The sequence below is a fragment of the Parus major genome, chromosome 22 (genome assembly GCF_001522545.3).
Source record: "Parus major isolate Abel chromosome 22, Parus_major1.1, whole genome shotgun sequence".
NCBI lineage: Eukaryota > Metazoa > Chordata > Aves > Passeriformes > Paridae > Parus > Parus major.
This window is the reverse complement of record NC_031790.1, coordinates 56,349-69,988: the sequence shown is the minus strand read 5'-3', so window position 1 is coordinate 69,988 and position 13,640 is coordinate 56,349. Positions and strand designations below refer to the sequence as shown.

General features: G+C 53.8%; 2 protein-coding genes and 1 long non-coding RNA gene across 8 annotated transcripts in view; 2 read left to right on the top strand and 1 right to left on the bottom strand.

Moving 5' to 3' along the window:
- Positions 1–375: 375 nt before the first annotated feature.
- On the top strand, positions 376–4,800 carry LOC107213931 (cytosolic purine 5'-nucleotidase). Of its 3 annotated transcripts, XM_015648844.2 has the most exons (18): positions 376–479; positions 947–1,020; positions 1,107–1,224; positions 1,305–1,400; positions 1,491–1,582; positions 1,673–1,730; positions 1,847–1,940; positions 2,051–2,104; positions 2,208–2,291; positions 2,425–2,466; positions 2,543–2,659; positions 2,820–2,886; positions 2,971–3,141; positions 3,318–3,369; positions 3,461–3,521; positions 3,634–3,810; positions 3,990–4,091; positions 4,177–4,800. In XM_015648844.2, exons 1-18 carry the CDS (start codon positions 391–393, stop codon positions 4,222–4,224), a joined length of 1,596 nt encoding a protein of 531 aa, XP_015504330.1. In that variant the 5' UTR covers positions 376–390; the 3' UTR covers positions 4,225–4,800. The 3 variants fall into 3 exon arrangements, with proteins under 3 accessions (XP_015504330.1, XP_015504332.1, XP_015504331.1); XM_015648846.2 differs by lacking the exon at positions 2,543–2,659; XM_015648845.2 differs by lacking the exon at positions 4,177–4,800 and having other exon boundaries at positions 3,956–4,091.
- Positions 4,801–5,751: 951 nt separating this feature from the next.
- The window catches only part of CKAP2L (cytoskeleton associated protein 2 like), an 8,201-nt gene continuing 312 nt past the window's right edge, over positions 5,752–13,640 (bottom strand). For 2 of the 4 annotated variants that reach the window (XM_015648839.2, XM_015648838.1), the window contains exons 2-9: positions 12,911–12,977; positions 11,626–11,692; positions 9,028–10,124; positions 8,405–8,597; positions 7,111–7,266; positions 6,690–6,753; positions 6,251–6,398; positions 5,752–6,159 (exon numbers count right to left, since the gene is read on the bottom strand). In XM_015648839.2, coding sequence (XP_015504325.1) covers positions 5,916–6,159; positions 6,251–6,398; positions 6,690–6,753; positions 7,111–7,266; positions 8,405–8,597; positions 9,028–10,124; positions 11,626–11,692; positions 12,911–12,977 — 2,036 coding nt within the window. In that variant the 3' untranslated portion in view covers positions 5,752–5,915. The remainder of the gene's footprint in view (positions 6,160–6,250; positions 6,399–6,689; positions 6,754–7,110; positions 7,267–8,404; positions 8,598–9,027; positions 10,125–11,625; positions 11,693–12,910; positions 12,978–13,640) is intronic. The other 2 variants (XM_015648841.2, XM_015648840.3) reach the window with 2 other exon arrangements.
- On the top strand, positions 9,196–11,227 carry LOC117245400. Its single transcript, XR_004500075.1, has 2 exons — positions 9,196–9,308; positions 9,630–11,227. It is a non-coding gene; the product is annotated as an uncharacterized LOC117245400 (long non-coding RNA).

Genomic DNA, 13,640 nt, shown 5'->3' with positions numbered 1-13,640 from the left:
GGGGCGCTTGCCGCTGCCAGCGGCGCCGCTGGGCAAACAGCAGCCCAGGGCTCCGGGCCCGCGGGGGGGGGCAGGGGGTGGGGGGGGTGCACCCCGACACGGCGGGGGCAGCGTGGTGGCACGGCCGGGGAGCGGGGAGCCCCATTCAGGGAGGGCACGGGGAGCACTCCCCGTGTGCGGGGGCCACGCGTGAGGAGGTGTCCGTACCCCATGGGGGAACATCAGGGGATGACAGGCCCATTTGCGGGCCACCGCCTCGGGGTACTCCGGCTTCGTCCTGGCTGTGCTGCCCGAGGCGGGGCCGGGCACGGCCGGGGGCCGGGCCGGGGCGGTTCCGCAGGGCTCCGTTAAAGCGGCGGCGGCCGGAGGCGGTGACCGGAGGCAGTGGCGATGGGCAGCGAGGGGCAGCGGGGCCCGGCGGCGGCCCGGGGCCCGGGGCAGGGCGACCAGCGGGCCCTGCGGAGGGACTGCCAGCACCGGTGGGCTGGGAGCTGCGGAGGGGCTGGAGGGCAATGGGGGCAGCAGGACTTGGGGATACGGGGCGATGGCTTGGGGAAGGACATGTGGGGAGGGCACACGGGGAAGGGAGCAGGACCCGAAGGTCCCGGGTTCAGGTACGGGATAGGACCCTTGTCGTATCGGGAGGAGGCAGAGACTCTGGGTGGCATGTACACACGCCGGGGTGGGGGCAGGTCTAAACAGGGGCTCACTATCCCCCACCTTCCCACAGTCCCGCCTCCCTCCTCCAGCTCCATTTCCAGCTCCACAACCCATTTTTCTGCTCCAATAACTTGCTGTGGGGGCCCTAGGCTGGGATGAACACACAACCCTCCCGGAGCACCGACCAGGGACTGGGATAGGGAAACGCGACCCCATCTCTTTCTCTCTGCCACTCCCAGCCTTAAACCTCTCCTCACCCCATAACTTCCTCCATGGTAACCTTCAGGATCTTCGTCAACCGGAGCCTGGCGCTGGAGAAGATCAAGTGCTTTGGCTTTGACATGGACTACACCTTGGCCAGTGCGTTTTGGGGGACCATAAGGCAGGGGGGGTAGTGGTGGGATTCCCCCCAGCCCCTGCCCACATCCCTCTTTCCCCCCCTGCAGTGTACAAGTCCCCTGACTATGAGGAGCTGGCCTTTGCCTTATTGCTGGAGCACCTTGTCGCCATTGGGTACCCTCCTGAGATCCTTGCCTACAAATATGACCCCACCTTCCCCACCCGGTCAGTTTGTGGAGGGAGGCCCAGAGATGGGAGAGGAGGGGAAATGAGCCCCCCCACCCACTGATAGCTGTGTGGTGCAGGGGGCTGGTGTTTGATGCCCTGTATGGGAACCTGCTGAAGGTGGATTCCCATGGGAACCTGCTGGTCTGTGCCCATGGCTTCCGCTTCCTCAAGGGGTGAGTCTGGGAATTCACCACCCCTGGGGCAGGGCAAAGTTGGAGGGGGAGTCCCTCAGGGTGGAGTGCAGCTCCATGCTTCCTCCCCAGAGCCGAAATCCTCCACTATTACCCCAACAAGTTCATCCAGCGGGATGACATGAAGCGCTTCCACATCCTCAACACCCTCTTCAACCTCACAGGTGAGTGAGAACCCCCGTTGTCCTGGCCCTCCCACCACCCTGGGGTACTGTCCTGCCCTGCACCCCCTCTCACAACCTACTCCCCCACAGAGGCCCACCTCTATGCCTGTCTCGTGGACTTTTTCACCAACTGCTCCAGATATGTCAAGTAAGAGGGAGGTGGTGAATGGGGGCTTGGTATTGGATTGGACAGGCAGTAAATCTTGCGGGGAGCTTCCCTTAGCAGGGCAGGCCCTTCACCCCCTACATTCCTGACTGTTGCAGCTGTGACACCGGCTACAAGCATGGGAATCTCTTCATGTCCTTCCGCAGCATGTTCCAGGATGTGCGTGAGGCCATGGACCATGTCCACCTCTCTGTACGTGCAATGGGCACAGGGCTGGTGGTGGTGGGTGCTGAGAGTGCTGGGGTTTTCCCTCATGCACATCCTGGGAGATTTTGGCCAGCCCCACCCCATCCCTTCTGCAGGGCTGCCTCAAGGAGAAGACTCTAGAGAACCTGGAGAAATATGTGGTGAAGGATGTGAGTTCTGCAGATCCCTATGGACCCCTCCCTACTCTGCTGCCCTCAGTCAATTCTTTGCGGCCCGCCTTGTGCTCCCCCCCACTGACTTACCCTTCACTAGCCCCGTGTGCCACTGCTGCTGAGCCGCATGAAGGAGGTGGGGAAGGTCTTCCTGGCCACCAACAGTGATTATACCTACACTGATGTGAGTAGGGGTCATGTCCCCCACCACGAGGTCCAGCCTGCCCTGGATTGGGGAAGCAGAGGGGATGTGTTAAAGCACAGGCAGGGTCAGCCTTGCCTGGGAGCAGCAGTGATGATGCCAGATGTCTTTGCAGGCCATCATGTCCTACCTGTTTGACTTCAGCAATGAGGACAAGGTGAGTCTGTCCTCGGTGTGGGCTGGATAGGAGGTGCAGGGTGCCATCGGCATCCTCTTGTTGATCCCCTCTCCAGCATCCACAGGCTGACGTCCCACAGCGCCCCTGGAGGTCCTATTTCGACCTGATTGTGGTGGACACCCGCAAGCCCCTCTTCTTTGCTGAGGGCACCGTCCTGCGCCAAGTCGACACGGTGGGGATCTCTCCCCTGCTGCAGGGCTAGTTGGGGTGGTGGGTACCATGCAAGCACTGAGCAGGCTCCCGTGGGCACAGCAAGGTAGATTCATGGCTGGTTGGACACCAAGCAGGCACATATAACAGTGTCCCCCTCCTGGGGTCCTCTTGTCCTGCAGGACACGGGGAAGCTGCGCATTGGGACATACACTGGCCCCCTGCAGCACTGTGCTGTCTACTCCGGTGGTAAGCGCACAGCTGGGCTCTGTCTGGGCTGTGTGGGCGGCATAGGGGAACACGCCCACACCCCCCGACCCCCTGCTGTCACAGGCTCCTCAGATGTGGTGTGTGACCTCCTGGGTGTGAAGGGCAAAGACATCCTCTACATGGGGGACCACATCTTTGGGGACATCCTCAAATCCAAGAAGCGGCAGGGCTGGCGCACCTTTCTGGTAGTTCCTGAGCTGGCCCGTGAGCTGCAGGTCTGGACAGAGAAGAGTGGTGAGCAGTGCCGGGTTGGGGACACAGACTTTGCCATACAAGGGGAGGTGGCCTGGAGCCTCCTACACCCCTCAATGGCAAAACTGCCTCAGTGGGCCATGCCCTGACCCTCTTTGTCAGTCTTGCTGGGCAGTGGGTGATGCTCCTGCACTGAGCTGGCCCTGTTGCCCTTGCAGAGCTGTTTGAGGAGCTGCGGAGCCTGGATGTCTTCCTGGCTGAGCTGTACCAGTGAGTTGGTTGGGGTGGGAGACAGGCAGGAGTGGGAGCACCTGTGGGGAACCCTTCAGGTGAGCCCTTAGCTGGGTCTGTTCCATTTCAGGCACTTGGATAGTGGCAGTAGTGAGCGCCCAGACATCAGCTCCATCAAGCGTCGGATCCAGGTGACACCCAGGGCACTATCCCAGCTGACACACAGCCCAGCTCCTCCCCCTGCCACAACTTCCTCCATGGGAAGGAAGTTCCCATGCTCTGACTGTCCTGCTGCACCCACAGAAAGTGACACATGAGATGGACATGTGCTATGGGAAGATGGGCAGCCTTTTCCGCTGTGGCTCACGTCAGACGCTCTTTGCCAACCAGCTGATGCGCTATGCAGACCTCTATGCTGCCTCCTTCATCAACTTTCTCTATTACCCCTTCAGCTACCTTTTCCGGGCACCTCCTGTCCTGGTACGTAGCCCCCAGCCCCTGCTGGTCACCCACTGTGCCTCAGTTTCCCTCTCTGCCTGAGGGGGAATAGAGGGCATGGGGCTGGGTTCATGGGGCTGATAGAGGTGTTGGGTGGGCACCCAACCCGTTGGCTGGCTGGTGCCAGCCTCTCTCTGGGAGCCTTGTCCACCCCTCCACAGATGGCCCATGAGTCAACGGTGGAGCACTCTCGCCTGGACTCAGGGGATGCGGTCACTGCCCTTCCTCCCTGGCTGGCCCAGCATGGTGACCCTGGCCAGCAGGTGGGTGGCAGGGAACAAAAGGGCAGAAGGACAAGGTGGCATCCGGCCACACTGTGCCGACTGAGCCCCTCCTGCACTGTCTCAGGTCCCCCAGGACTCGAGTGGGGAGGAGGAAGATGATGGAGAAGCCTGAGCACACCCCAACTGCTGCCATGCCAGGTGCCAGACCCACAAAAGGGTGGCATTCACTGGCCTTGGACCACTTGCACTGCCAGATCAAAGCTACTCATGGCCAGCTACACATCTGGTGGCCACAGGATGGCTGGTGGCCCTGACTCATGGCCCCTGTCACACCTGTCCCTGGGCAGTTGGGACCTTCTCCTGACTGTGCCCAGCGTCAGGAGAGGCACACCCCCCTCCCCTCCCAAGCCTGCTAGCTCCTGCCCCTTTAATTCATATCTGCTTGGTGCCCTTTATACCTCTCCTGCCAGCTCAGTGCCAGCCTGGGGCCATCCAGCACTAGGGTGAACAGGCAGTACCACTGCTGCAGCATCACTGGAAGCCCCACTGCAGCAGCTGGAGTCCCAGCAGCTCCTGCTCCTTTAACCTCTGGGCCTGGCCATGAGCACTGCAATGCTGGGTGGAGGGCGTGGGGCTCTGGAGGCAACAGCTGCTCCAGTGGAACCCCCTTCACCTGCTGTTCCCCTCTTCTTTTTTCTACCCTTTTCTATTTATAAAAGACACTCAAAACTGGTACTGCAGAGACATAGAACTGGCTGTTTTAAAGGAAAACTCTTTTGTCCCTGCACCTGAGAGGTGCGGGCAAAGGCAGTCCCCAAACCCTTGTCCAGCACCTGAAACAAGCACAAGTCCCTGGGGAGAAGGTGACAGCCTCGAGATATCCCCACCTCTGCAGAGGGAGCCAGGTCTGAAGCGCTCCACAGAGTGGAGCTAGCCCCTTGCCAGAACTCCAGCACACTGCTCTGAGACTTCTGCCAGCATCCATGACTCAACAGAGATGCTAAGCAAGGCTGGGTTTGGGTGCATCATGAGGGAAAGAGGAGGCAAAAGAGCATGATGGGGCCAGGACCACTGCTTGCTGGGGCTGGGTGGATGACAGTAGGGCTTCCTCACCTTCTGCAGCTGCTGTATAGTCACTGTTCACAGCAGAGAGCACTTGCCAATCCCCTCACCAGCCTCTTGCTTGGTACCTTGTGCCACTGCCTGTTCCAAGTGCAGGGACAGCAGCAGAGGGGGCCTGAACTGCACTTAAAATGCTCGGCTGCCCCCAGACCCCAACCATGTCCAGGAGTTGGGGGCCTGGCCTGCTGCACCCCAAGGTCTTCCGCAGCCCTTGGTGCTGCTGTCAGTCTCACGGCCTCTGCAGAAGCTGCTGGGGCACTGCAGGCCCCTCAGCCCCTCAGTCACAGCCATTGCTACCACCTGTACCTCCAGACACTGGGTCTGCATATATGCCTCTCAGTAGGGGACATACAGATGCTCTCCAGGTAGGGCACAAGGCAGTTCCAGAGCAAATTGCTCAGGACATTGCTTTCAAACACTGGGAGGTGCCTGGAACATCACAGTCCAACTGACACCATTCTACAGCAGGAAAACCAGAATGTATGTCACCTGGATGAGTAGCTGAGGGCAGTCCTGGGAACACAATGCCAGGAGACACAGCTGGTTTCTCCACACCACTCACTAGCCCACACACAACTCTACTGCAAGTTTTAATATACTTAAAATCAGTATTTGGATATTTGATACAGGCTTATTCTGTGGCATCCCCTGCCCCCTACATCTGAGGGGCAGGAAGAGCAGTCAGGGTCATGTGTATGAGGCAGCATGGTGGGCAGGCAGCCTGCCCCTGCTGGGAACCCCTCAGGAGCTCTTGAGGGGATGGGAACCCAAACCCTCCAGCTCTGTCACTTCTGGCAAAGCCATGTTTTTCTGGAAGAAGAAACAAGTCTCCTCCTCAGCATCCAGGATTTCACTGAGGGATGACACCACAGGGTCATGGTCCTTCAGCATCTCTGGGTAGTGACTCCTAGCCCTCTCAATCCGTAGTGAGCGCCGCACAGGTGTCAGAAATTTCAGTTCTGGGCTTTCCAGGAACTCCCTTCCTCTATGGAGAGGACAAGAGACTTGGGTAAACCCTGCAGATGACCACTGGTATGGAGGGTGTGTGCTACCAGGAGCAGGAGTTTCAGCCTTACCTGGATGCAGATGTAACCCGTAACTTGACTGAGAAGTGAAGGGAGGTCATGGGCCTCCCAACCAGGCCTGGAGTCAATGCTATGGGCTGCCTCTCACCTGCACAAGGCGTTGTAGGCTCCTGAGAACTGGGTTCCTCCACCTTTTCTCCTGGCATGAGAGTAAAAGACCAACACTGTTGCCAAGAGCTGCTGGGGGGGATTACACCTCTGCACTCTGGACTGGGGCAAAGTGCCTGCCTGCAGAGGCTAGCTGAGCCTCCATCCCAGGCAGACTAACAGTGTGTCCCATTTTTCAGACCAGTATTCCAGACTTTCACAACCTCATCAGGAGGGAGATGAGGTGCTGAGACACTCTGTAAACAGTGTTGCTTCCCGTCTGGTAACATCAGGGAGCCCCCACCTGCCCATGCTCCAGTCAACCCCACAACACTCAGGTTACCTTCCCATTTTTGGCCTGCATCCTTCAAAATACTGAGAGCAGTTTCCCTGAGTTCCTCGACTGGCTGCAGGAAAAGCAGAACATGCGTCAGGGCAGGTCTGGCATAGGAATGGAGACCAGAGTTACAGCTGAATAGGAGGAAAGGCTTTTGCTGCACTGCAACACCCTGTGCTGAGGACAGCAGGAAGAGGCTGCAGGATTCTCCTTTACCCAGTGGGATCCATCAGCACCCAGCACAGCTAGCCAGGTGCCCACTCTGCATGGGCACATCCCTCAGCATGGAATGGGACTGGCAGCACTAAAGGATTTTTTCACCAGTGACTAATGCTGCTAAACTCATTCAAAAACCTGGCCCCTGGATCTCGAGGAAGCCCTCCAGAGCAGAGGTAGTGAACACAGGGAGCTGGCACGCCCCACTCACCTCAGCCCCAGCACTGACCGCTTCTCTGTACAGCTGCAACACGTCAAAGGGGCCACTCCGGGCCAGCAGCTTTGCCCGGCAGATCCAGAATTTGGCAAATTTCTCTGCCTTGGGCACAAGGGACAGCACTGCCGAGAGCTCCTCTGCATGGACACCCTGCAAGGAGAAAGGGTAAGAGGCTGAAGAAAGGGGTTCATGGCACGGAGGAGTGTGTGCACTAGGAAGCAGTCCGTGCCTGACCACAGCTCCCAGCACTCTCCAGGAGGTAGGCCTCAAAAGTCTGGGTTTGCAAGTCTCCTACACAACCATGGCAGACAAAAGCTGTCCCGCCTCTATCTTCCCCCTGCATAATCGAGTCTAGTATTCCAGAGGGGTGTCAAAGGATAGACTCTAGTGCTGGCATTAATTGGGGCCAATAAATCCTGGAGCAGGGCTAGCAGTCAAGTCTTCCCAGCAACTGTTTCACACCAAGGCCCTACCTCAAACTGTGACATCCACCAGGGATCTATGTCAAGTTGGCTGGGGTAGAATAAATTTCCTTCCCAGTGGTTGGTATGGGGCTGTGCTTGGGATTTGTGATGAACACAGTGGTGATGAGAGGTATTTTCATTACTGTTGAGCAGGATTTACACAGGACCAAGGCCTTTTCTACTTTTTGTGCTGCCACACTGGCAAGGTGGCTGGGGATATGTGGGAAGCTTGAGAGGAGACACAGCCAGGAGAGGTGACTCAAACAGTCCAAAAAGATATTCCAGACCCTATACTCAGTATATAAAGTGGGGGGGACATTTGGAGTGATGCTGTTTGTCTTCCCAAGCCACCACTTCATGTGATGGGGTCCTGCTCTCCTGGAGGTGATAAAACACCTGCCTGGCCATGGGAAGCAGGAAGTCAATGTTTTGCTTTCCTTGTGTGCACAGCTTTTGCTTTCCCAATTAAACTGTCTTTACCTCAGCCTATTAATTCTTTGTCTTTTACCCTTATGATTCTCTCCCCAGTCCTGCTGGTGGAGGACTGCGTGAGCAGCTGCACATGGCTTGACTGCTAGCTGTGGTTAAACCACAACAGTCTTTTTTGACAGTGTACCTCTCCATTCTCCCAGTCAGCACAGGTTACTGCATGCCTTTGGCCTACCCATAATTTTATGAGAACTTTTATTTTCCTATGTTTCCCCTCTGGCACTTGAACACTTGTTCCCAACCCCTGTTCGCTACTGGAGTGATCATGGCCCTCATCCCCTGGCATGCTCCAAGAGAGGAGAAGCTCATTAAAGCAGCTCCTTTCCCATTCCCACCTCCTCAATGAGCTTCAGGCACTCAGTGAATATAGAGTTGATCTTTGCTAGGCAGTGCTGCTCTGGATTCTCTTGCTTCTCTTTTGCTTTGACCTTTCTGCAGGACAGCTTCACTGCCTGCTTCTGAAGCAGCGTCATTGGCGGCCGCTTGTATTTCTTGCCTTTGGATGCCAACCACTCCTCCAGCTGTTTCCTGTCCAAGGACCAAGAGATTACAGTTAACACCCCAGAAGACAGTAGCTTGACATGAGCTGGCTGTTTTTTCTCGGAATTTCCCTTTATCCACCTTCAGCTTCTTAAAAAGAATCAGTGTATCTAGCTCAGAAACACACCTGAGCTCTAGACTGGGAAAGGAAAACACGCTCAAGCATAAACCTTGAGACTAAAGCAGGACAGTGACCACACACTCTCCTTCCACTTACTGAATCAGTGGGAGAGGAACCCAGGGTGCCACCCAACAACATCCCCAACTCTTTCAGGGCATCAACCTCCCAACAACCTTTTGCTGATAAAAGACTTCGGACTCTGTTTTCACCAATGACGGTGCTGGCTCCCTCAGTCAAACCCTTTAAACTCTGCTGCTTCTTGGAGGCAGGACCCAGATGGCCAGAGCTGCCACTTACTTACGATCTGCAGCTGATGGGATCCTTGGGATACACCTAGCCTGCGTGCCACTTGCCTTTGGCAGCTCTGGTTTAAGCTGATGTTTCCTACTTCTCAAATCATCCTCAAATACATGAGTTTTGGAATTGTGGATGCTGTGAGACTGGTTTGGGTGATCTGTCCCTTGGGATGCTGCTGTGTGTCCAGGAGGCACCACCTTTATCTCCTTCCTGTCCATTCCCTCTTTAATCATGGGTCTTGGCCATGGCAAAGTGACACCTGATTTCAGACTGGATTTCAGGTTTGTGGTTCCCTGGGGCTTGCCCAAGGTGGGAGGCTTGGTGGGAAATCTTCTCACTGGTGGAGGTTGGCTGTGGTGCTTAAGACTTCCCCCTGGAGCTGTGCCAGGCTGCCTCACTGTAGAAGTTTTTCCCTGGTTTGTTCCTGGGTTTTTATATAGCAATTCAGCAGAAGCAGGAAGGAACTGAGAGGGCTGAAGTGGCTGAGTTCTGATACTTGTATTTGGAGATATGCTCTTTGATTCTGACAGGGTTTTCCTGAATTTATCCAGAACTGGCTCTTCCTTAGCCTGGCGGTTACTAATTCTGTCTTTTGGACCCAGAACAGGCCTCGACATTACAGCTGAGCTTTGCTTGTGGGCCAAGACTCTCTTCTTCCTGATACTGTTTGCATCAGATTGGAAAGTTCTGATCAGCTCCGGGGATGTTGGGACCTGTGGGTCAAGGTTTTCCTTGTGGCAGACCAGCCTGTTCTGCAGCCCCTCATTCAGGGAGTGAGGTGCTCCAAGAGGAGGGTGGTCACTTTCCACCTGAGGTGCTGCTGCAGTGACAGTCTCCTGTGTAGACTTCTGGTTCCTTTTTGGCTTTAGGTGACCAGAGCTTGAAGGTGGGAGCCTGCCTCTAGTCTGTGCAGAAGCAGGAAGTGTCATGGTGTTCCCTGGCTGCGCTGGACGCACCCCTCCTGCTCTCTGGGATGTATTTGAAGGCTTCTTCTGAGCAATGTGGCCAGTGTGCTGTGTGGATTTGGCTCCAAGTTTGCCATCCTCTTGAGCACCCTCCATCACATTCCCAAGAACATCCTTCTTGTTCCTGTCAACCTGGAAAGACAAAGCAACCCTCAGCTCCAAGGAGAGCGCAGCTTTGTCAGACCCTGACAGCTGGCCCAGGGGACAGTCATGTGACAAAGCAGCTGTCAACAGAACAATAACACAATACCCACCAGGACACGGGCAAAGGATCAGTCTCCCAAACTGAAACTCCTAAGCTAAACTCCTTTGAAAAACAGCTAGTTGACTCATTGCCAGCTATTTAGCAATCTGTGGTATGTCCCCCATTTGGAGTCAGGAACTCATGACCTGACTTGGGGTTGTGGTTTTTAAAGCAAGTTACAGACTTGAATTGAAGCCAGGATGAAAAATTATGATGACTGAAGTACATTCGCTTGTGACACTATAAGCAGCAATCCTGAGTGAGACCTTTTGAGCTCTCTTGGACTGTGTAGGCTGTGACCAGCATCTCCCTCCAAGTGGGGATTCTCAGAGCTAGAAAACTTTCATGTTTGCTGTACTTGGGGGAACAGCAACATGTCAACAGAGATAGGGCTGAGACCCCCTTTCCCCAAGGCTCAACCCTTTTCCTGTTGAGAAGATACAAAGGCATGAGTCCTTCACTGAATTTGAGGAGAACTTTTCACAGATATATCTTGTACAAACTCTTTAGGTCTATGTGTGTGTAAGTATGGTAGAGCAAATGTTCTATGAATGTGGCTTTCCTTGGTTCTTAAGTACTTTAGATTTTTAAGTCAGGCCTGTAAGCAAGTTATTTTTGTGCTACAGTAAATTCTAGATTAATCCTTTGTTAAAATATTTAACTGAAGCTATTCATTAAATGCTATTAAGTTTAAGTGCTGTTAAAACTTTCAGACCTAAACTGTTGGTCAAGCCCAGTGCTCAGATTAGCAAGGCAGTCTCTGCTCTGAATCTTGTGACTCAATGGACCTTCCTTGTTCCTTTTTATCCTTATCCTTCCCTGACTCCCCCAGCCCCCACATAGATAACTTTTGCACTGGTTTCGGTCTTAGATTGATTGATTTTAGCTTGCTTTTTCTCTATCTGCTTTAACCATCCAGTAAGTAGTTGAGTGAACCTTGACAATGAACTTCTTTGTGCTTTCACTTCTACATTAAAACTGCTTTTGCTGATATCTTTGCCAGTGACTCTTTAAGCAACCATAATACACTCATTCGTGACAGGGGACTGTGTTCTGCCAAGGCTCAGTTTGAAACTGAAATCTCAGTTTTTCTATCTTGTTGACATAGTTTCTAAAAACTTTCCCAGGACAGTGACTGTAAACATAGATATGTGTACATTGTTTCTGATACACGTCTTTTGATGGACATCTCTCACAGCCAGTGTCGTTGGGAAGGTGTTAACCTGACTATCCAATCCCTGGCCATGGTCAGAAACTTATAAATACTGACAGAAAAAAATGGAGTGTTCTTCCTTTCACCACACCTCGAGCTGCATCCATGTGACTCATTTCATGTCCAACAGCGACAGCTCACTTAAAGCATGAAAGACTCAAAACCTTCCTACTTACATGCTTGAGTTTAGAAACTGGTTCTAAGGGTGGATTCAGCTGATTAGTCCAGTCCTTTAAAAAGGGTCTGTAAAAGTCCAACAGTTTATCAGGTTATTTATCAGCCATAAGAAAGGCAGAAAGAGTTAAATATCTAACCCACTGCTGGTTGTCTCAGACACAGGAGCTTAGGAGTAGCTTTCAGAAATCAAAACCTTTCAAGGAGCACTACAACATCCTATTAATTCTTTCTCTTTTGTGTGGCAACAGAAAAGCAACACAAGCCACTAGCATCCAAGGTTGTCAAAAAACTTCCATGGACAACAAAACTAATCAAAATTATTCCTGCAGGCAGTGGTCTGGCAGGTAGCAGAGCTCGAGGCTCCCAAACTGCCCTGTGTGTCACAGACAGCTGAGGTCATGCTGCAGACTATAGTGGTGCCTCAGAGAGTCTTCACCAGAGTTCATTGCAGTGTGGCTGATCCACAAGCCCTGCAGCTGCCCAGGTACTGCAGATAAGCATGAAGGTGGGACAGCAGGCCACTGTCAGCTCCCATAGTTCTGTCCTCCCTTCCTCCTCTGCACAAAACTGGAGCCCTCTGACAGCAGCCAGCTGTGGAATTCTCCCATCCCTCTGCTCCAGGGTAGCAGCTCAGTCCTCTGCGAGGATTAATGCCTCCATAAGTTGTTTTTTTTTTTCTGTAAGAAAGAGCCTAGAGAGTGAGGGGACCATCCTCTGTTCTGCCTAAGTCCTGCACTATGCCAAAAAGAAAGGCCATGAATCTTCTCTCATTCCTATTATATTAGTTCTGTTTCCCAGAGCCTGGGAACAGGGAATGGTTTGCTCTTTGATCCTGCTACTCCTCTTCACATTTTCCTGCCAGATGCACAGAAAACGCCCCTTCCTGATATTAACATATTCCAAAGGCCACTGGAAGCTGCCATTAAAAACCAGTGGTGAGACTCCCATTATCCTTTCCTTGAGATCTGGTTTGAAATCTGAATCTTTAACAGCAAGGCTTGTTCTGCCAGAGTCAGGAGTTGAGATGAGAAAGTTTCACAGAATCCCATAAAATATGCAGAAGAGACACCATCAGCTATTGGGAATTTGTGCCTGCTGCCAGTAACTATAGACTGGTGCCAGGGTGCTGTGAGGGCAGAGCCTAGACAGGCCCTAGAGCCCCTGGCAGGAGCTGGTTCTTTGTACACAGATTGGAGAAGGTAGACACTGGGCAGTGGGGAGAGCCAGCTATACCTCAGACCTTTACATATCATCTCATCCAAGCCCAACATCCTCCTAACTTACTTTGCGCTTGGGCATTTCAGCCTTTCCTTGGCTGCTTGGCAGTTCTGCAGCCGGCTCTTCCGTTGCACTGCAGAGAGATGACAGTAAATACAGTGCGCACAGCATGGTCTCAGTACCCACAACAACAGATTTCTGTTACTCTCAAACACTCTATGGCACACCTCTGGAGCTCCCTGCCCAGGGAACCTGCCAATGCTGTTCCCAGAAACTCCCATGCACATAATATTGCCTAGAAGCTCACTGACACTTAAGCTCCCTGACCCTCACAGTGTGATGCCACTCAACACCTCAACTGTGCACAGCTCAGTTTGCAGAAGGAAAGGGGAGATGCTGTCCATGATTCAACTTCAGCTGTCTATGCTGCAGGCCTGCATTCACTAGCAGCCAAGCCCTCTTCTAAAACACAAGAGGGAAAAGCAAGGAGTGTCTCAACAGGACAGAGAATACTTCTGACACCTCCAGTTTGGCTACAGCACCAGGGCATCTCACAGCCAGAGACCAGCATCATCCCATCCTCAGGGCCCCGGTCCTAACACTCTCCCGGTCTCACCCGATCACCCACATCTCACGCTGAGCTTTAGGGACATGTCAAGCTCCGCCGCCCTCTACTTCCCAAGGCTTCCACGGAGCCTCAAGAGCAGCAAGATCCCCCAACGCATCCCCGCTCCTCCCACACTGCCTTCTCCCAAAGCGCGTCCCTGGGTCCGCTTTGTGGGCACCTCCCGCAGGT